The following is a 24,219-nucleotide window of genomic DNA, read 5'->3' as shown; positions in this document are numbered from 1 at the left end:
AGCTTGCTTTACTCCAAAGTATGTATAAATTATATTTAAACAATTTGATATAAGAAATTAGAAATGAAAATAGAACCAAATAAACACCGCATTGAATCATTTCTATAATTATAAATGTATTGAGCTATGTGCAAAACAAAATGGTGAGTTTTACCCCAAAATGTGGTATATTACGTATGTGGAAGGCAGAAAAGAGGCTGGGAGATCATGCCTATTTTTATTAAAATTTCCATAGTTGACAACATTAAAGTGGAGATGGAAGACCAGTATTTTTTTTTTGCAATCTATACATTTATTTGGATCCACATTAGCTGCTAGCAAGGTACCAACTAATCTTCCTGGGGCCCACATAATTGTATGTAAATAAAGGTTGAACTATTTCCTCTGTATTTTTCAGTGTCTCACTGGCAAGTAGGCAGGAGAACCACACCGCCATTACACCTCTGACGCATTGCCACTGCACCGACAGGAATTCCTCTGGCACACCTGAACTCAATTATTTCATCATGAGTGAAATATTTATTGTCACTGGATTTTAAAGTGATGTTATGTTGTCTAAAGTCGTCTTCATTCACAACACACGGTTCTGCAGGAGACAATGGAGAAAAAACATTTTAATAATTGCAGGAAGGTCTGTAAACAACAATGCATGCAAGAAGTTTGCTGGTGTTGGGCGGCAGTTGTGACTTTTTTAACACGTATAGAACCACAATCTTTAGATCTTTATTATCCTAAAAGTATTGTGGCCCTAAGAGGTCAATGCGCTGCTATCTAGGAAAACGTGCAAATTCAGAGACATCATTATCACTTTGACAACACGTGCAGCATTTAGAAAACATGCTGCCAATACAGACAACACAACAGCTTGCAGAACACTGATTTAGTGTTTATGACAGATATTAAACTTTACTACCCGGTTCACCAGTGATGGAAGACCTGTAGCCTGCATAACAATCAAAGGCATTATTATTCTAGAAATATCTATATCAGTATAGGATACAGTAGGCCAAGCATTGCAATGATAATGATATAACATCAGGTTATATTTAGTTGTGCCATTTGTTTTTGTATTTGTTAGCAAACAATATTAGTTTTTTTTCCTTCCCAAATTGGCAGAGCTTTTCAGTAATATGTTGTTTTGTCTGTATTTCCATTGTATTTTCTTAAAGCTGCACGTGTTGTCTAATTGACAAGGTTTACTGAATTTGCTTTTTTATTTTCTGAAGCTGCAATGTGCTGAGCTCTCAGGGCCACATAAAGGCCTGGTCACACCAAGAAGAAGTGGCACAATAAAATCAATCTTTTATCTTTTATGCAATATTTGGATCAAGAAGCTTGGTGGCAAACTAATTGCTAACCCTCCAGCCAGCAGGGCCAGCACTAGTCAGTCACAATAACTCTCCGAACTTCTTTCTTTTTCCTCTGTACTGGGCCTTATCGCAATGTTGAAGGAAATAGCATGCAAACAACTGTGGGATAAGCAAGAAAGTTCTAGAAGGAGAGCGTTATGAGTGCTTGAGCAGAACTAGTGTAAATTTGAAATGTATAGTGGGGCTAATTAGCCACTGTAATGAAGAATTTAACAATGTTAACTGGGTTGAGCTAAGCAGCAAAAATATGCTACCAGTACATTAAGCACTGGAAATGATCGGACTGCTCACAGCAGCACGTGAGAGAGGGTCACGTCTTTTGGTCAGATGAATGTTATATTAACTGGACTGGATCAATTTTGGTGAGTTTCTCGAGAGACAGAGAGAGAAACTAAGGGCTTCATGAAGAAAAGCTGCCAAATGCAAAAGATCACAGAGTCAGTTACCATGGTATTTGTTCTGTATTTCCCTCATCTCACTAAACCCACTTTCTGGAGAACTTCCTAGAAAGACTTTGAGCATAATTCATTTGCCTGTTCATCTCTGTTGCAGTGTTTTAGACTGCACCTTATTTGTTTACAGACTTCAAGAGAGGGTAACGTGAAGGCACATAATGTAAGTTGTGCTCTTGCAAGCTGCAGACGGATTATTTTTGTGTGCAAGTGTGAGAATAGTTTTCTTCTTTTTTACAATAGGATTTGTGGTGCACTCAAGCACAAAGTCAGCGCTCTCAAGATGGCTTGCTATTGGTCAACTGCACTGTAATGTGTTGATCAAACTTGGTGCAAAAGTGGAATAAAGTGGGTTTATTTGCCTGCTGTGAAAAAATCCATTAATCATAGGCCCATCCTGGACCAAAACATTATGTCACAAGAAAAAAACATTTCCAAAATGCCCCCATTTCCTGTTTACTGTTATGCACCAATACACCATGCAAATTCCTATGTGAAAACCTACTTAGCAATAAAACTGATTCTGATTTTGACAGATTTTGTAAAACTCAGGCCTTGAATCCCTGAACATGTGGGACAAACCCTAATCCAGAGTCAAAGGTTAACAAACTTTTTTTTTTTTTTGTCAATAAGCATAATCCAGGCAGACATTATGTTACCTGCAAAACCTGCAAACCTGTCACATGCAACCACTGGAAACTACTTTGAAACTTATAAAACTATAACTATACCATAATAATATAACAATAAAAAATAATTGCACAGAATGCAGTATGAATATTAGGTAAAGGGAGAACTGTAACTTACTGAGGCATCTCATATGTCCAGTCCATTCTCCATTGATACAGGTTCTGTAAGGCTCTCCCTCCATGGTGTAGAAGCTTGGACACATGTATTCAACTGTTTCATTATTGCTGTAATTACTTTTTTTTGTGTACTTGAGGTCTCCATCTGCAAGCAATGGTGCTGTCTCACAACCCAGAGGCTCTTAGAAATATGTAGGTACAGATGAGGTACACGTTTAGGTATTATATTGTAGCAAATCACTTTTAAACAACACACACACACACACACACACACACACAGAGAGAGAGACAGGTGACCTACCAGGCAACCTATATAGACTGTAGCAAACGTCTAATGTCAATCAGCCATAACATTATGAGCACCTGGACACCCTGGTGGTCATAATGTTATGCAGCCCCATATGCAACAAACTGTGATGTACTGTGTGTTCTGAAACATTTCTATCAGAACCAGCATACAGTAGCTCGTCTGTTGGATCGGACCATGACCCTGTGGCCGGTTCACCGCTTTTCCTTCCTTGGATCAGTTTTGATAGGTACTGACCGCTGCGGATGGGAACACCCCACAAGAGCTGCAGTTTTGGAGATGTTCTAACTGGGTCAGCCAGCACAGTCTGGCCCTTGTTAAAGTCGCTCAAATCCTCACACTGCCCATTTTTCCTGCTTCTAACACATCAACTTTGAGAACAAAATATTCACTTGCTGCCCAATATATCCCACCCACTGTCAGGTGCCATGATAACGAGATAATCAGTGTTATTAACTTCACCAGTCAGTGGCCGTAATGTTATGGCTGATTGGTGTATGTTGGCACACCTTTTGGGTGAGGGCTCGACAAATTCTTAAATCACACAATATTTTGCATTCAAAAAAGACAAGCAACCTCAAAAATAAATACAAATCAGTAAAACTGTCATAAAATGTCATACAAGAGATTATCTACTGTATATTTGTATCTTCTGTAGAAGGATGACAAACTATGTGGAAGCATTACATATGTTATCTGGCCTGGGAACGCCTTTGAATAAGAGGAAGAAAATGGTTGGATTGATGTTGCTAATGCTGTACCTTTTATAATTTGAAAATATAACAGCTTATTTACATATAGAAGTGGTTTCCAACCTGGGGGTCGGGATCCCGGGGTGTAAGTAAACTTGCACTGAAAAGTACATATAGTAGGTCTATATTTGAGCATTTTATTCATTTCCTTAAAGAAAACTAAATAAAATAGTTTTGTTTAGATAATTTATAATATTATTTAAGATATAAACATCATAAGGGAATGCTGAAGATCTGACCACAAGCTGTAGAGCCTTCACTCTCGTCCTGGCTGTGCATGGGGCTGTTATATGCAAGGCACATTTTTCACATCACTGGCTGTAGATTGGGCATATATATCTGATCTACTGTCCTCAGACCGCGGTATACATGTACAGTATGTATAACGGAAATGAAAGGAACAAAATATGAACAGTGGATTAGTTTTTCTGTACTGCCTTACCTGGACAATCTTTGCATGTTATCGCTGAAAACAAAACAAAACACATTTAGTTGAGTTTAGCTTGTGCACTGAGAGTTTGAGAGTGTTTATGGAGTTGGTATAGCAGATTAAGATATTTTAGTTCACTAAATATAAGTGTATAATACATTATCTTATTATAACGTAACACAAGTAAAACTTGGAATGCAGGACTGTTACACATATATCAGCTTTAACATTATACTATTATTGTATAAACCAAAGTATCACATATACCAGTATTCGAATGGTCCCTGTCGGAGCATTTATATGTATGTACAGAAAATCACATTAACACAAGGGGAGGATTATAGCCACCAATAGCCTTTTGTTTCAGTGTATCTATGATTTAATCAAAGTAACCACATAGGATCAACATGTATCATAAATTTAAGCTTTGACAAGGCATGTTTCCTACAGTACAGGCAGACTGAACATATCCGGTCTACTATCTTAAGGTCGTTGTAAGGAGGGCAGAAGCATTGACAGTACATATAATGGAGAGAGCCTCCGGGTCTGTAAAGTGAAAGTCAATGTCTTAAATCTGCATTCTCTTATGTAATGGCCAGCAGGGGGCAGGCTCCATTGGCTGCACTAAAAGACCAATAGTCCATGCAGTCTTACGGAGAAATGACCTGACTTCTTACTTGTTTATGGTCTCAGCCTCTAGTTTGAAGCTTCTTTCAAACAGCATAATAAATAGAAACAACAAAACATCCCAACAATAAATTTGGTTTGCTGTATTTCATTACCTGTACATTTTGATTTCCCAGTCCAACCATTTGCCTTGCAAATTCGGTGAGGACTTCCTTTATAACCTTCTGTGCAGGCATAATTGATCCGCTCATTGTATTTGTATTCCCACTTGTGCTTGTTGTCAAACTCTGCATTATCGATAGCCTCTCTGATGCATGTTATTTCTGAAAAAAAAATGCAGTTGTACACATAAATACAGAACAAAGAGACATACAGACATAACCGTTGGCAATGTGGAGACTATGGACTTCAAGAGATTAAGAGTTGTGAATGAGAGTGGTAGTAGTAGTAGGATTACTACAACGTAGAAACGGAGACTAAATAGGCTAGAATAGCAACACAACTGCAGAGAAAGGAGTGATGACCTGCTGACTATTTGGTGGTACTTAAGTATGTAAAATCAAAATATAAGGTTTATATTTCACCGTTGTCCCATTGTTCTCACTTTATCTGGCTCTTTTTTCGAGTAGTAATAAACTGTAGGTAAAATAGTCCACTGCATTAATGTTAACGTTAGAAGACATGTCTATTCCTAATATGTATACTGCTGGATCCCAGTGCTTTTTTACAATGTGAATAGTCATTCATAGACATTCAGCATTCTGCTCTGATAGTTTCTGGCCAATGATTGCAGAGGGAGCAAGGACTTTATTCAACAGCTGAGAAATTGAATCTGGATCCTGGTTCCTCCAGTGCAGTCTTACGGAGAAATGACCTGACATCTCACTTGTTTATGGTCTCAGTCTCTTGTTTAGCAGCTTCTTTAATACAACATAATAAAAAAATGTATTTGGTGTATTTCATTACCTGTACATTCTGAATCCCCGATCCAACCATTTTCCGTGCAAATTCGGGAAGGATTTCCTTTAAAACCCTCTGTGCAGGCATAATTAATCCGTTCATTGTATTTGTATTCTCTCTTACGTTTGTCGACAAAATCTGCATTATCGATAGCCTGTCTGAAGCATATTATTTCTGAACAAAATAAATAAATAAATAAATGCAGTTGTACACATAAATACAGAATGAAGAGATATACAGACATAACTGTTGGCAATGTGGAGACTACGGACTTCAAGAGATTGAGTGTTGTGAATGAGAGTGGTAGTAGTAGTAGGATTACTACAATGTAGAAATGGATACTAAATAGGCTAGAATAGATTAGATGCTCAATAAATATGGCACCTGAGGTTTTTGGGCGTGAATGTGACATAGCCTCGTACTTCAGGGGCGTGGAGTAGCAGGCAACGTGAAACATTTTTTACAGATTTTTGTTTTTTGGTCTACAGGGCAGCCTTTTGGTGGAGAACATTATTAGAGTAAAACAGATTGATAACTGGACCAAAGATCCTTCCTAACTTGAAGAAATATCAACACAAAATTAACAGTAATGTCAAAAACACAAGCTTAACTTCACAGTACCTTGACAAAGTGGATTTGGACTCCACCCATCTCTGGTGCATGTGGCCACGTTGGTGCCATCTGTCCCCTTGTAGCCTCGCCTACAGGTATAACCTATAGTCTCACGCAATTTTACTTGGGTCCAGTATTTTCTCCAGGAAGTCACAAGTGGATCATATTTGTTGCATATAGCCTCTAGAATAAATGAAAGATTTGTGTATCTTAAGTAAAATGGGATTAGATTAATAATCATAATCAATTATACACACACATAATCTGTCTTTGGCACTAGAGCCCATGTAGTTTTGTACCTTTGCATACCGGTGTGATAGTCCATTCTCCAAATTCATTGCATGTAGTTCTTATTGAGGTGTCCCTGAAGGTTAAAAATCCAGAACTTCTCTGTACATCTGACTGTTATTTCGTCACCAGGTGAAAACAGACTTCTGCCAGCAGGTTCATACATGGTTCCTTCGATTGGTGGCAGGTTCAGTTGACATTTTATTGCTGCATTTGTTGGGAGATTAAACATATTATTTGTTAGTTTGATGTAGACTATTACCATGACATCCATATATACAGGACCAGTTTTTGCAAGTCAGTGTGTGATGCAAAAAATTAATGAAATTACTGTTTATACGTACATTCACACATAGGTGCAGGGGTCCACTCTGCTCTCATTCCTACTTTTGTGCATTTTGAAGCTCTCCCTTCAGTGCGTTTGTAGAAACGATTGCACTCAAAATGCAGGATTTCATGTTCCTTGTACACTCGGATATCTCCAGTCACAAAACCATTTTCAATATCTGGTACTGTACATTCTATCGCTGTTGAAGAATACACACACAGGCATAAATATAAATGGAGCAAAGCCTGCAAGATAGTTTAGGCAGTCAACTCAAGCTGCACTGCTATACACACATGACATGCCTCACACTCTATAATCCCTAACCAACACACACCTTTCCAATCTGGCGGTCTATTTAAACTGCACAATTTTCCATCTCTCCCTTTAATCTACCCTGCATCAGTATTGCTGCCTGCTGCTCTGTAAGCCCCACCACCACCCCAGCAACCATCTATAGGCTCCGGCTAGGGGTTTAAGGTATTTGCTCCCCAATATCTCTATGTAAATGTCTGCGGGGAGTAATGAGGTTGGAGACGCCAAAATCTAACTATGCCATAATGCTGGAATAAACATTTGTTAGTTTGATGTAGACTATTACCATGACATCCATATATACAGGACCAGTTTTTGCAAGTTAGTGTGTGACGTAACCAATTAATGAAATTACTGTTTATACGTACGTTCACACATAACAAGTTATGCACTGTGAAAACTGTATATAGGCTATAATTAATCCAACGGAAAGTTTTGTTGACATTAATATTGTCATTAGGTTATTGACTACATTTTTAAACAGGTAATTAGTCCATTTATTAGATTACATTTTTGAAGTAACTCTCCCAGCTCTGCTTACATAGTATTTTGCAGTTACATGTTTTGTGGGGGGTGGGGGGTCAGGCTCACTTCTAAGAGGGGTCAGGGAATGGATGGTAAATAGAGATGGAAAGAGACAGAGACAAAGGTGTACAGCAACAACTATACTAGCAGAAATGACTAATGATGATGATGATAATGATGACAACAACGACGCCAATAGCCGCAACTATGGGGAATGAATAATAATAATAATAATAATAATAATAATAGTAATAATAATAATGAATATAGTAATCATCAAACTATATTGCCATGGGTTGCTTCCTCTAGGTCCCCAAATCACCTGGACATTATTGTCCAGGTGATTTCTAAATATTTCTAGAATCTATCTAAAAACTGTTTAAGTGTACAGCCTGTAAGATAGAAAAAAACTAAACAAAAATGGAATTTTCCATATTTATCCCCACAACAAAACATTTAACAATAAATGAAATAGTAATATCAAAAGGAATGTTGAACCACCCGGTCTTACCTTGACTTTCCACAAAGATGAGTGTATGCATCCACAAAAAGAGGACAAAGCTTCGGGTTATTGCGTTCATTTTCTCTTCAGTTCCCTGAACCGTCAAACAGAAGTAGAAACTGGAGACTGAAACACTGTTATACGCAGACAGAGTTGTGGATCTCACAGGCAAAAAGAGATTGCCCAATGATTAACGCAAGTCTGTTCCAGCCTCCAGCTACAATCTCAGGCTCAAAGGGAAGAGAATAAAAAGCTGATGTGACCACACACAACACCTTTACACACCCTACCCCTAAGCCTGAAAACACCTTAAGTTGGTATACTCAGATTTATATTGTAGAATAAGCTCACTGAATCATGGAAATGACTTAACAGATTATTATACTCACATAGATACTAGTCTAATTTTAAAGGGTATTTTGTAAAACAATGCAATAGTGTTTCAGTGGTTCATGTCCTGCACTGTAAGGCTTTGCTGTATTTATCATTGAGTGACAAATAAGAGTATTCCTGTAAGAGTTTATTTTCTAAAAACTTTTTTTAACATCAGATTCAGATACTTTAGTTAAAGGTCCAGTGTGTAGGATTTAGTGACAACTTGTGGTGAAGTTGCAGATCATAACAAACTGAACACCGCCTGCTGCTGTATTTGATGACCTGGGAATGAGAACGGGCTGTGAAGTGTGTAGGAGAAACTACGGTGACCACGAAACATGGCAGACTCCATTGAACGGACCAGTGGTGCCGACAATTCATTGTATAGTAACAAAATCACAGCAGTATTATACGCCCTTAGTAAATGCTTTTATTGGGCCTCAAAGCTCCAAGACCATGCATTTTAAATAAGTCCCCTGTCAGATCAAGATGTCCCCGATTGCATAAACATAAATCTAAAGATCACTTTATTGGTGCCCAATTTCAAGTATATAATTTGTGTTGAGGCCTGCGCACACATTTAAAGTAAAACTATCCATCCCCGCTATCTGATACCCCTCATCCCTCCCACCATATTAAACAAAAACATCTTTCAAAGAAATACTTTTAGAATAAAAAATACTTGTTGCGATTAGTTTTCAACCAATGCAGGTATTAGCATTAGATAATCAAAGTTGTGGTGTATAGGTCAGATAAACAGGCACAGGCAGCCAGGAATGAGAAGTAACAGGTTACGTGTAAGCAGAGTACATTCAAAAGCTGTACCATTTAAGAAATCATGTACAGACTGGACAAAAGAGGCTGAAGTATTGATTCTTGTGGTTGCTACTCCACAGGCTGATCTACTGACATTACATGTTAAACAAATTTGGGACAGAAGATTGATCAATAACAGTATATATTTACCTATTTCCTCTGTTTAATCATTTACATGTTTGTCCAGCCAGCTCATGTCACTTCCAGTTAACTAAAGCTTTTACTGGCAAGAGGGTATGGACACGCACCCCACCATCAGAACAGCCACACACTCTCACTGTACCAAAGGGTCTTCTACACCTGATCTCAAGTGTATTACTACAGGCTAAATATGGGCTTTTTGTCATGGATACATTATAGTTCAATTAAATAAAATCTTTATCGTCCATGGAGGGCAATTCTGGATCAGCTTAACCCCCCACCCCAACCTCAGGTGAAACGCACTGCACAACAAGAAAGAATACTATCACAAATGAGAAACATGCTGTGCATTCAAATATACACATTAAACAACAAATATCAGCAGACATCATGTTTAGAAAGTACAAGCAAGAGCATGCAAGCAATGAATACAGTGCAACAATAAGAGGTGGACTATAGTTGACGGTTAATGGCAACTTCTGCTTTAGGGATAAAGGAGCCTTGAGCTCTGGACTTCCTGATCCTCTGGACCCCATTCCTCTGACCAGAAGGCAAAAGGTTGAGCTCCTGCTGCAGGGGGTGGGATGGGTCAGCCAAGATGGACATTACCTTTCTTACCAGGTGTCTATTCAAAGAGTGTTTTCAGGAAGGCGGCAAGTAAGACTTACGTCTTTTTCTTAGTTGATTGTTTGGTACATGTGTGTTGATGCGTATGCTGTCTGGTATGCCTGTGACTTTGCATTCTGAAAGGAGTCGTAGTGATGAAACCACAGAGAATAATCACCCGACTCTGCGGTTCCCTCAGTTCTAGCTTTATGGTGTCTTTAGCTCGTTGTTGATTTGCCGGCCCGCAATTTTACTATTTTGGTTCATTCTCACCTCTCTCATAGTAATGGTAAATGGATTGTACTCATATAGCACCTTTCCAGTCTTCCAAACCACTCAAAGCGCTGTACACCACGTGCCACATTCACCCATTCACCCATTCAGACTGTGATGGCAACATACATACACCAATCTCAAAGCACTTGGATATGCCAGGTTTGGTTATGCTTTTCCATAAATATGTTAATCATTGCTCTATATTTTTATAGTTTTCTAAACCTTTTCTCTTTATGTTGACTAAAATAATAGTTTGTTGACATACTGTTTCCTGTTGCCTAGGAGATTAGGGAGGGATGGGAGAATTTGGCTCGACACTAGACTTCCTCAAGAATGAACATGTGGAACGTAGTCTTTACTCTCCAAACATATGTACATGCTTATGCTTTTAAAGGCAGAAAACAGACCAAAAGAGAATATATATGTTTTATTAAAATGACCAACTACAGCAGTGAAGACACTGGATCAGTCCAGAACTGGTCTAACTGTTTACTTTTCTTAATCATTTACATGTTTGTTCAGCCAACTGATGTTTATTGCACCAGACTGACTCAAAATCTTTAAATGCAAGTGGGCAGGCTCATCTCACCATCATGACATGTCTGACGCATGCCTAATACTCTATCATGTCTTCTTCCTCGCACACACATGAACTCAAGTTGATCATTATGGGGTATATACAACTTCCTTATATCTACAAATCTGAATATAATATTATGTGCCTTTATTAGTTCTTCATTCACAGTACAGGGTCCTGTAAGAGATAATAAAGAAATACAATTTTATTAATTTTGAGGAATCACTGTACACAGCATACTCCATATAACATTAATCCTAGTTCTAGGAAACTAAATACATTTTCCCAAATGTAATCAGTAACATATTCTGTTACAATACTCAACATACAGTGAAAATAAAAAGTACAATATCTCCCTCTGAAATGTAGTGCAGTAGAAGTTTAAAGGGTCATAAAAAGAAAAGAGTCAAGTGAAGTAAAAGTACTTAAAAACAGTACTTGAGTAAGAGTGGTTACAGTTACATTCTACTGCTGGTAATGTGTAATGGCTCTACATAATTCATAAATAATGCAAAATACTCTATAGAATGCAACATGAAAAACATAAAGGGAATTGTTACTCACTGAGGCATCTCATCTGTCCAATCCATTCACCATTGACGCAGGTTTTGTGAGGCTGACCATCCATAGTGTAGTAATTTTGACACATGTATTCAACCCTTTCATTATGGTTGTACTGGGATTTGAGAGACGCCCTAATGTCTCCATCTGTAAGGGGTGGTGGTCTCTGACAGCCCACAGGACCTACAGTAAATATGGGCAATGACAGAGAAAGAACAAGTTTCAACAATATTATCACATTTATGACTATAAAGGCATTTTCACATGGAGGTCTTTGACTCTGATCAGCAGTCGAACACAGTCTCGGGGAGTAAAATATTACATGTGTCCGAGTTAAGTAATCAGATTATTAGCAGGATTACACTTTTAAAATGCATTTAAAAATAAAGAACGATACACTACCATGCACATGCGCAAACATTACAACACTTCACAAGTCTTACAACACCACTCTGGTCTCGAGTGAAACCATAGCCAATCTTACAGTTGTTAATTCATTGTTATGGCCTCTTCAAGTTCAATTGGTGGAAATTTCACCATTACTTTATATTTAGAGCAGAAAAGAGGACCAACATCACAGTACAGTTATGGCCATCAGCAAGTTATGCACTGTGAAAACTGTATATAGGCTATAATTAATCCAACGGAAAGTTTTGTTACATTAATATTGTCATTAGGTTATTGACTACATTTTTAAACAGGTAATTAGTCCATTTATTAGATTACATTTTTGAAGTAACTCTCCCAGCTCTGCTTACATAGTATTTTGCAGTTACATGTTTTGTGGGGGGTGGGGGGTCAGGCTCACTTCTAAGAGGGGTCAGGGAATGGATGGTAAAGAGAGATGGAAAGAGACAGAGACAAAGGTGTACAGCAACAACTATACTAGCAGAAATGACTAATGATGATGATGATAATGATGACAACAATGACGCCAATAGCCACAACTATGGGGAATGAATAATAATAATAATAATAATAATAATAATAATAATAGTAATAATAATAATGAATATAGTAATCATCAAATTATATTGCCATGGGTTGCTTCCTCTAGGTCCCCAAATCACCTGGACATTATGATTTCTAAATATTTCTAGAATCTATCTAAAAACTGTTTAAGTGTACAGTCTGTAAGATAGAAAAAAACTAAACAAAAATGGAATTTTCCATATTTATCCCCACAACAAAACATTTAACAATAAATGAAATAGTAATATCAAAAGGAATGTTGAACCACCCGGTCTTACCTTGACTTTCCACAAAGATGAGTGTATGCATCCACAAAAAGAGGACACAGCTTCGGGTTATTGCGTTCATTTTCTCTTCAGTACCCTGAACCGTCAAACAGAAGTAGAAACTGGAGACTGAAACACTGTTATACGCAGACAGAGTTGTGGATCTCACAGGCAAAAAGAGATTGCCCAATGATTAACGCAAGTCTGTTCCAGCCTCCAGCTACAATCTCAGGCTCAAAGGGAAGAGAATAAAAAGCTGATGTGACCACACACAACACCTTTACACACCCTACCCCTAAGCCTGAAAACACCTTAAGTTGGTATACTCAGATTTATATTGTAGAATAAGCTCACTGAATCATGGAAATGACTTAACATAATATTATACTCACATAGATACTAGTCTAATTTTAAAGGGTATTTTGTAAAACAATGCAATAGTGTTTCAGTGGTTCATGTCCTGCACTGTAAGGCTTTGCTGTATTTATCATTGAGTGACAAATAAGAGTATTCCTGTAAGAGTTTATTTTCTAAAAACTTTTTTTAACATCAGATTCAGATACTTTAGTTAAAGGTCCAGTGTGTAGGATTTAGTGACAACTTGTGGTGAAGTTGCAGATCATAACAAACTGAACACCGCCTGCTGCTGTATTTGATGACCTGGGAATGAGAACGGGCTGTGAAGTGTGTAGGAGAAACTACGGTGACCACGAAACATGGCAGACTCCATTGAACGGACCAGTGGTGCCGACAATTCATTGTATAGTAACAAAATCACAGCAGTATTATACGCCCTTAGTAAATGCTTTTATTGGGCCTCAAAGCTCCAAGACCATGCATTTTAAATAAGTCCCCTGTCAGATCAAGATGTCCCTGATTGCATAAACATAAATCTAAAGATCACTTTATTGGTGCCCAATTTCAAGTATATAATTTGTGTTGAGGCCTCTGCACACATTTAAAGTAAAACTATCCATCCCAGTTATCTGATACCCCTCATCCCTCCCACCATATTAAACAAAAACATCTTTCAAAGAAATACTTTTAGAAAAAAAATACTTGTTGCGATTAGTTTTCAACCAATGCAGGTATTAGCATTAGATAATCAAAGTTGTGGTGTATAGGTCAGATAAACAGGCACAGGCAGCCAGGAATGAGAAGTAACAGGTTACGTGTAAGCAGAGTACATTCAAAAGCTGTACCATTTAAGAAATTATGTACAGACTGGACAAAAGAGGCTCAAGTATTGATTCTTGTGGTTGCTACTCCACAGGCTGATCTACTGACATTACATATTAAACAAATTTGGGACAGAAGATTGATCAATAACAGTATATATTTACCTATTTCCTCTGTTTAATCATTTACATGTTTGTCCAGCCAGCTCATGTCACTTCCAGTTAACTAAAGCTTTTACTGGCAAGAGGGTATGGACACGCACCCCACCATCAGAACAGCCACACACTCTCACTGTACCAAAGGGTCTTCTACACCTGATCTCAAGTGTATTACTACAGGCTAAATATGGGCTTTTTGTCATGGATACATTATAGTTCAATTAAATAAAATCTTTATCGTCCCTGGAGGGCAATTCTGGATCAGCTTAACCCCCCACCCCCAACTCAGGTGAAACGCACTGCACAACAAGAAAGAATACTATCACAAATGAGAAACATGCTGTGCATTCAAATATACACATTAAACAACAAATATCAGCAGACATCATGTTTAGAAAGTACAAGCAAGAGCATGCAAGCAATGAATACAGTGCAACAATAAGAGGTGGACTATAGTTGACGGTTAATGGCAACTTCTGCTTTAGGGATAAAGGAGCCTTGAGCTCTGGACTTCCTGATCCTCTGGACCCCATTCCTCTGACCAGAAGGCAAAAGGTTGAGCTCCTGCTGCAGGGGGTGGGATGGGTCAGCCAAGATGGACATTACCTTTCTTACCAGGTGTCTATTCAAAGAGTGTTTTCAGGAAGGCGGCAAGTAAGACTTACGTCTTTTTCTTACTTGATTGTTTGGTACATGTGTGTTGATGCGTATGCTGTCTGGTATGCCTGTGACTTTGCATTCTGAAAGGAGTCGTAGTGATGAAACCACAGAGAATAATTACCCGACTCTGCGGTTCCCTCAGTTCTGTGGAGCTTTATGGTGTCTTTAGCTCGTTGTTGATTTGCCGGCCCGCAATTTTACTATTTTGGTTCATTCTCACCTCTCTCATAGTAATGGTAAATGGATTGTACTCATATAGCACCTTTCCAGTTTTCCAAACCTCTCAAAGCGCTGTACACCACGTGCCACATTCACCCATTCACCCATTCAGACTGTGATGGCAACATACATACACCAATCTCAAAGCACTTGGATATGCCAGGTTTGGTTATTCTTTTCCATAAATATGTTAATCATTATATTTTTATAGTTTTCTAAACCTTTTCTCTTTATGTTGACCAAAATAATAGGTTGTTGACATACTGTTTCCTGTTGCCTAGGAGATTAGGGAGGGATGGGAGAATTTGGCTCGACACTAGACTTCCTCAAGAATGAACATGTGGAACGTAGTCTTTACTCTCCAAACATATGTACATGCTTATGCTTTTAAAGGCAGAAAACAGACCAAAAGAGAATATATATGTTTTATTAAAATGACCAACTACAGCAGTGAAGACACTGGATCAGTCCAGAACTGGTCTAACTGTTTACTTTTCTTAATCATTTACATGTTTGTTCAGCCAACTGATGTTTATTGCACCAGACTGACTCAAAATCTTTAAATGCAAGTGGGCAGGCTAATCTCACCATCATGACATGTCTGACGCATGCTTAATACTCCATCATGTCTTCTTCCTCGCACACACATGAACTCAAGTTGATCATTATGGGCTGAATACAGCTTCTTTTTATCTACATATCTGAATATAATATTACGTGCCTTCATTAGTTCTTCATTCACAGTACAGGGTCCTGTAAGAGATAATAAAAAAATACAATTTTATTAATTTTGAGGAATCCCTGTACACAGCATACTCCATATAACATTAATCCTAGTTCTAGGAAACTAATTACATTTTCCCAAATGTAATCAGTAACATATTCTGTTACAAAACTCAACATACAGTGAAAATAAAAAGTACAATATCTCCCTCTGAAATGTAGTGCAGTAGAAGTATAAAGGGTCATAAAAAGAAAAGACTCAAGTGAAGTAAAAGTATTTAAAAACAGTACTTGAGTAAGAGTGGTTACAGTTACATTCTACTGCTGGTAATGTGTAATGGCTCTACATAATTAATAAATAATGCAAAATACTATATAGAATGCAACATGAAAAACATAAAGGGAATTGTTACTCACTGAGGCATCTCATCTGTCCAATCCATTCACCATTGACGCAGGTTTTCTGAGGCTGACCATCCATAGTGTAGAAATTTTGACACATGTATTCAACCCTTTCATTATGGTTGTACTGGGATTTGAGAGACCCCTTAATGTCTCCATCTGTAAGGGGTGGTGGTCTCCGACAGCCCACAGGACCTACAATAAATATGGGCAATGACAGAGAAAGAACAAGTTTCAACAATATCATCACATTTATGACTATAAAGGCATTTTCACATGGAGGTCTTTGACTCTGATCAGCAGTCACTCACAGTCTCGGGGAGTAAAACATTACATGTTTCCAAGTTAAGTAATCAGATTATTAGCAGGATTACACTTTTAAAATGCATTTAAACTGTTACAACAATTGTTAATTCATTGTTATGGCCTCTTCAAGTTCAGTTGGTGGAAATTTGACCATTACTTTATATTTAGAGCAGAAAAAAGGACCAACATCACAGTACAGTTATGGCCATCAACAAGTTATGCACTGTGAAAGGGCTATAGTTAATCCAACGGAAAGTTATGTTACTTTTGTTTTCATTATTATTAGGTTACTGACTACAGATACATATTTTGTGGCCTAAATGTAAAGCTAGTAGGTAAATGTAAACCACAAAACTAGAGACAAATGAGTCATTTCTAGAAAAGCTCTTTTAGTCTCTTTCTTATAGAAGCCAATACATAGTATCGATGCACTACCAATTTATGAGTTACACCTAAACTTTATTTTAGAGCTGGTTTAGACAACATTTTAGAGAGGTGGGTACATTCAACTTCATGGTAAAGTTGGTTTATTTTAAAGCCAGTGAGAATGTCTTAAGTTAGAGTCATTTTCAGTGACGGCTGGTGGAGATTTTGGGTGGGTGGGCTAACAAATGCATTACACTCATCAACACGTCACACAGCAGCAACAGCAGCATCGCATCAAGTTACAGCAACGACATTGTATACTTTGTTATAGCAAGGGCTCTACGGCAACACTGGGGAGACATACCCAAAAGAATGACCTGATGCAACAAAAAAAACCATCTCTCTCTCCTCTGTACACATCAGCACATGCCAATTGTGCTACGACAACATTATAGAAAAGTACCAGAAACAATTTGCAACACCATAAATCTATCAAACCAAAGCAAAATTAATTATTTGTAGAAGAGAGAGTTGTTTCAGAGCTTGGGTATTCCCTATTTAAAACGCCGCTCACATCGACGGCCTTTCTGTGACGCAAACAGGTTAATCACCATGTCAAACTCCACTCTGCTGTACCTCACCATCAGCTCACCTTTCAGTTTCTCCCTGCAGATCATTGGGTAATGTGCACATGCAAAGACAACAAGTGCCTGGCTTTCTCAAAGCGCACTGTGAGGCTACTGACACATAATCAGAGCGCCACATCCTGTGCGGTGTTACAGCGGCTGCAGCTGTGTCCACATCTGGATGTGGCTGATGGTCATCTGTGGTCAGCAGTTCAGATATGGAGCACGAAAAATTCTCCAGGCCCTGTCTCGTTTTGAGACAATCTGTGGTCTTAGACGTGTACTTTGCAACCTGAGTGTTTGACAGGTGATCAGCTAATTGACTGTCTAAAAAAGAGAACTGGAGTGAAGTGGGAGATTCGTCGGACTCCCGCAGAGCGAGCTTGTGTCCCCCACAAAATGTAATACAGTCCACAGTCCGTGATAGTGAATGTCTGTGTTTCTTTACCAGCTCGTTGTGACTCTGTTCAGGATGCAGTGACCCTCATTAAGCTGACGGTCGATGTTCACTTTACCCAGCAATCACAACTTTATGTTATTTCCAATGTGGCTTGTGCTGCATTCATGTTTCCTAATTTTGTCGGATAAATATTTTAAATTCACAATTCCTTGTTGGGTCCAAACCGAGTCTCCTCCAAACAGCAAACATGGAAACGAGAAAAGTGAATTCCTAGCTACATTTGCTGTAAGCCAGTCCTGAAACCACGGAACACAAAACTACAATTTTGTGTTATTTGTACATCGTTTGGATGATGTGTTCCCAATCTCTGTACTTCCAATTTTTTCTCCAAAGACTTTAAAGAAAATTGATTAGAAAGTAAATAATCCACCTCGTTCATGTTCATGCTAACGCCCGCCATACTAGCCTCACTGTACTGTAGTTACTGCGCTGTGATTGGTTGAAGGTCACTGTACTGTAACTACTGTGCTGTGATTGGTCGAAGGTCAGCCTTTGGGCTAAATGAAATTAGCCCAAATGGGCAGCATATGAAGGGGGCGTGTCACGACACCTGTCAATCACAATCGAATGAAAGCTTGCTACTGTGCTTGGGCTGAATACATTTAGCCCATTCAAAGGAAAAAACCCAAGATAAATCATATATCCTGTTTTTTTTCTGTCACTTTTTGGTGCTGTTGCTGCTCTAGGTTATACCAAAATTCAAAACAATATGTTCTAAGGTTATTAATAATAGTTTTTCAGCTTTACTGTAAAAGATAGGGGGGGCTTAGCCCCGTATATACCAGCCATCCCTGGTCATTTTTATGAAACTTGAAACATTAAGAAGCAATAAGAATACTGTAATCTAGGGCGGGATAGCAGGGCAAATGCAGAAAATCAAGCCCTCTGAGATCACTGTGCACTGTGGGAAACATCTGAAAGTTAGGTCATGGATAATATTCTCTCATCATTTCCCCAGATAAGGCTAAAAGGCAAGAATTGATTTACCTGCACATGTTGGGAAGGGATGACTCCACTGTCCACCTGGTAAACATCGAACCACTTCAGTCCCCTGAATACTGTGTTGACGCTGGCGGCAAGTGAACCTTAAACTTTGTCCTTCTCTTAGTCCATTTTCTGGTACATTTGTGTTGAGCTTTACGCTGGGTGGTACATGTGCGACTCTGCAGTTCTCTGTTTTGAAAAAGAGAATCTGTTTTATCAAGAAGTTTATACAGTTGAAACAGTAGCATATTAGACATAAAGATCTGATTCTTGGTTTTCATTAATTCAAATATGCTGCAATTTTAAGTTCAAATCTCTGTAAATGTATGTAAACTCACTACTTATATATACAAGTTTCAATATGGATGTCTCTTTTCTATTAAAGAGGATATAATCATTCAACAGTCAATGTACTGTGTGTTTGTGAAAGGAGTCGTAGTGATGAAACCACAGAGAATCCTCACCCCACTCTACAGTTTCCCTCAGCTCTGTGGAGCTTTATGGTGTCTTTGGCTCATTGTTGATTTGCCGGGGGCAACTTTGCTGTTGGTGCTAACCGCTCATTAGAAATGAACTAATCCCATTCAGACATGCTCACAGGGAGCAATTTCAGTATCTAGTATAGTAGTAGTAGACCTTCTGTTTAATGGATGAACTGCTCTGAGCCACAGACACCCCAGATGTGTTCACCAAAACAATTGGTGGGGACCATACAGAGCTGAAGTGTGGACATTGGACTCTCATTTGCCACGTGGCTTTACTCAAAACACGATAATCCAATATGATAACCAGTGTTAGTGATGTTCCATAGCTTGTTTCTGGTTCCCCCAAGTAGCAAAAAAATCCCAAAACAAAACAAAAAAAAAATTACAAAACAATTACAGGTTCTATTATTGCTATGTAGACAGCAAAATTACTTCCTCTTATTTTGACCTGTTGTCACTCTCTGAGCTTAGTGTGATCTTTCCTCCATCATCCATCCATCCCTGTGTCTCTTATCTATAAACAATCATAAAATATTTGAATATTGTCCTTTCAATTCAATTACCATACATTTTGTTATTTTGTCCTGTGAATCTCTGTACTGTGTCTCTGTACTGTGAATTAATATTTAATTTAAATATATAAAGATGAGTCCACTCAAAAGCATGAATGGGATTAACTTCAAATGAGAGTGAACATACCTGAACAAGTTGGAAAGGGTGTATTCCACTGCCCAGTTCCCAAACATTCAATTTCTTCCGACCCTTCCAGTAAATGTGGATTATTGCATCGAAACTGTAATTTATGTCCAACCTTCACTCTTTCATTTGCTCGTTGTTCTCCAATTACATTGAGATGACTGGACATCACCGCAACGACACAAGTGACGTCTGGAACAAATAAAATATTATCAAATGAAAAACATTCTGTGGTCTGGGGTTTATGTCCCACAGGGGCCACCCTTTTAATGTATGCAGGCATTTTAGTTCATTGTGACATGCTTTACAATTGGAAGTATCACATTAATATTGTGTACAGAATAATTATTTTATTACCTTCACAAGTAGGTAATGGCTCATTCCACTGTCCATCGTTTCCACATATCAGCCTTGAACTGCCATTTAGAAATTTCCCATATTGACAGCTGAATGTGAGGAAGCGGTCAGGAAGTATGGGTTCATCGTTTTCTGGTAAACCTTTAACTATTAACCCTCCATCTGCAGGCGGGTAGTCACAGCTAAAAGCTGAGTAAACACATCAGCCAGGTCAGTGAATGAAAAAAGGCAAGAAGTTGATGTATATTTTATCAGCCAAAATCCCACACTGGGGCTTTAATGGAGAGAAGAGCCTCCCCATTGAGTTCCACAGTAGGAGGGGTTGTTTTTCCACATTCATTTTCAATGATACCCTCATTGTTACTGAACATAGAAGCAAGGACTCTACTAGATAATCTGAGAACCCTAGAGGTTTATGTTATGACCATCAGTTTTCATTTTTCAGCTTAATTTCTGAGAAATCATATTTTGTTGTTTTGGGTTTTGGGTGCATTAAAATCAATGAGTCAAAATCTTTAGCTCCCACCTGTCATTAGCGTAATAGGATTTTATGTTTCTGGCCCCAGTGGACATTGGGAGTTGTTAACCTCTGTCCCAAAGTTTTTATGTGCACATGCTTGTACAAACAACTTGCCAGTGCAGCTTTAAAGTGCAGCTTTAAAGTTGACAGTAACAACACAGAAGCAAGTTCTGTCAATTACAAAGACTTACGATCACATATTGGCAAATGATTGCTCCATTTGTCCAGTTTACAAGTCCTGGTGTCAGTCTTACTCACCATTTGATACCTGCAATGAACAGATCCGATGAGATGCCCTATACATTTATAATCAGTATTTACAACTAATGATTTATAACAGACACGCTTACAAAGGCTGTGATACCGGTATTTCTAGTTTCTATAATAATAATATAATAATTACAGATCCACTTACCCTTCATTACAAAAGTATTTGACAGTTGTTCCAAAAACAAAGTCTTCACCGTGGATAATTTGATAATAGCCATTGGGAGTTTCCTCAGGAAGTACACAAGGCTTTACTTGAAAGAAAAAAGAGGTAATTCATCAACCAATCAGTTTCATCAAGTTTCACAAGTCATTTTGTTAAACCCAGTTTTGAATTTTGCACCTTATTCTTTATTGGACTTTTGTTAAAAGCACTAGCAAACTGACAGTGACGTGATTTTGTTCCAGCTTAATTCTTTTCATAAAAACACTGTTTCATAAAAACACTGCAGAAGCCATGTTATTATTTTGTAGCTTTGAAGAGGTAGGTTGATAGAAATTACTAGAAATTGTTATAAGCAAAATAATGCAGCATTTTTTTCCAACTCTCTAGTTACCATAAATTGATTAATTGGCTATTTAATTACAATGATGTCAATAGTAATGTCAAATTAGAATTTTTGGGAATAAATAAATCTCTGTTTGTTGTAACCTCCAAGAACAAGAAAAGAAAGCCATTTAACTCACAGTAGCATTTTCCCTTGTTGAGTGCCACCCAGCCTTCGTCTGTACATACAAATCTGATGGCTGGACCCGATATGTAACCAGTTTCACAAGTGAATCGTATCACATTTCCTCCTTGGTACTCATCTTTTTTAGTTTCTTCTGACACGTAGGCATTAGAAACTTCTGGGACCGCTGAACAAGTTACTATCAAACAACAAAATGGGGAAAAAAGAAGAAATTGGACATTTCTTCTCAACAGTTGTGGGCTACAGATGCCATTTTTCGGAGCCATATCAAAACATGTGAATCAGAAGATCTTGAAGTATGTGAAGAATATACTTCTGGAGACTATACTGTGCATACTTAAGCCAACTATCCCACTATACACTCATCCTGCAGTAATAAGACAATACCACAAATCAAAACATAAAATATTCACACTTCTAGAAAGCCAGTATTTAAAAAAAAAAGGTTTCTTACTATTCTGTGATAAAGGAACTTGCTCAGTCGTCCACAGTTGAAGAAACAAAAGGATTAAAGGTGACCACATTTCGACAAGCAGCTGTGCAGTGACAAACAAGAGTCTCACTGAGGCAAACTCCTCTGACAAACTCAATGCAATTCCTATGTTTTTGTCCCCAGCCACAGTCAACAGGGAGCACTAAGGGTCACAACATTTGCCCAGTGGGATTGCACAAGGCTGTATGAACACAACATGACACAAGGGAACATGCACAGCCTGCACTGTTCATATAAACAACACCACAAGCTCTGGGAAAGTCCACTTAGAGTATCTTTCGAGCAAAGAAATGTATTTCTCTGCTATCACATCAAATTAATTCATAAAATGCTGCAAGAGAGTCTCCTTCTTCATATTTCTTACAGGACCCTTCATATTTAAAGGTCCCCTTTACCCCAACACAACTAGAAAATAACTTACTAACAACTCTCTGAAAACAACACTAAGAATAAAAAAAAACCTACCTCTCTTGACATGCAGCACATACAGACAACTTTAGGACTATTTTGAGCTGCATAAAAACAGTTTAAAGCTAAATGTCTGATATGTTTGTAAGTATCTGTCTGTTCTGTTAGTACTGATTACCACATTCAACTTGGCATGAGCAGTGTTGATAATACAGTACAAAGTCTGTTTTAAAAATCGTTTGGATCAGTCAATGACGCAATTGGTACTGTTGGTACTGAGAGAGCAAAACAGTTTATTTGCACTATAAAGATTCATACTTAAAAGTTCACCAAATGAGAAATGCTGCTGAGGAAATATAATTCCTTCAAACTGTAAGTGTCACTTGTGTTACTCAACTTGAGGACATTGTATTGACCTACATTAATCCTGATTCCCCAGTTTTACTATAATCTAATTTTAACCAAAAACCCTTAAACATAGAGGGCAGATTAAACATTTAGCCCTACAAACATTTCAAGGATGAGCACAATGAAGTTGTGCAGTTTAGCTATAGTATTTGCTATGTCATGTAGGTAAGGTAGTTAAGTATAGATAGTGGGCCACACTTTTGAGAGAGATGACTGACTGAAATATATGTTCTGCCAAGATGAAACCTGATTTGAAAGCCCAAAGACACTTTTGATATGTTTGTTTGGATTCTCTGTGGCCCTCATGGCCCCCTGTGAATTCCTGTCCTGGTATGAACTGATGTTTGTATGTGTGGTTGTAAGAAAGCTCTGCACAAACAACAAACAAACAAACAAACAAACAAACAAACAAAAAAGTCTCTTTGGACATTAAAATGTATATTACCTTTTCAAAATGATTTATAAAGTTCTGCACCAACATCTTGGTACAAGTATTTTATACACTACATCAGGGGTAGGCAACCTGTGGCCCCACAGTCACATGCAGCTCTTTCGGTCCTCTCTTGGCTCCCTGTGGCTCTGATAAAAAATTAGATGGACACGAAAAACCTTTGCTTTTAACATTTTCTGTTTACTGTTGTAGGCCTAAAGTGATTCTTATATTGTCAAATTGTAAAAATGTGTAGCCTTTACACACCACAAAAAACATAATTGGCTGATGTCCCATCTACTATAATGGGGGAGCAGGCTTCATGACCTATACTGCTGTCAGCCACCAGGGGGCGATCAAGATGTTTTGGCTTTACTTTTGGGGCGCTGTCATGTCGTCCATCTTATATTGATGGTGCAGACCTGGTTGGTTTGTCATCCATATTATGCCAAAACCTCAGTAGTGGTGGTTACTAGTCTTGAGTCTAGTCTAACTAAGAATTCCTTATCCAAAAAATGA

At 38.1% G+C, this 24,219-nt stretch overlaps 1 protein-coding gene across 1 annotated transcript; it reads right to left on the bottom strand.

Moving 5' to 3' along the window:
• Window positions 1-203: 203 nt before the first annotated feature.
• Window positions 204-22,584, bottom strand: cfhl4 (complement factor H like 4). The gene is made up of 16 exons (XM_051377463.1): window positions 22,416-22,584; window positions 21,957-22,139; window positions 21,418-21,523; window positions 21,194-21,270; window positions 20,483-20,671; window positions 20,129-20,317; window positions 18,948-19,133; window positions 11,627-11,806; window positions 11,052-11,239; window positions 8,281-8,365; window positions 6,326-6,499; window positions 5,711-5,878; window positions 4,900-5,067; window positions 4,130-4,153; window positions 2,630-2,809; window positions 204-586 (listed from the first exon to the last, which is right to left on the bottom strand). Exons 1-16 carry the CDS (start codon window positions 22,483-22,485, stop codon window positions 402-404), a joined length of 2,352 nt encoding a protein of 783 aa, XP_051233423.1. The 5' UTR covers window positions 22,486-22,584; the 3' UTR covers window positions 204-401.
• Between the last annotated feature and the right edge of the window lie 1,635 nt (window positions 22,585-24,219).

The sequence above is a fragment of the Dicentrarchus labrax genome, unplaced genomic scaffold (assembly GCF_905237075.1).
Source record: "Dicentrarchus labrax unplaced genomic scaffold, dlabrax2021, whole genome shotgun sequence".
Lineage (NCBI taxonomy): Eukaryota > Metazoa > Chordata > Actinopteri > Moronidae > Dicentrarchus > Dicentrarchus labrax.
The sequence above is the reverse complement of the archived record's forward strand: the minus strand, read 5'-3'. Positions and strand labels throughout refer to the sequence as shown.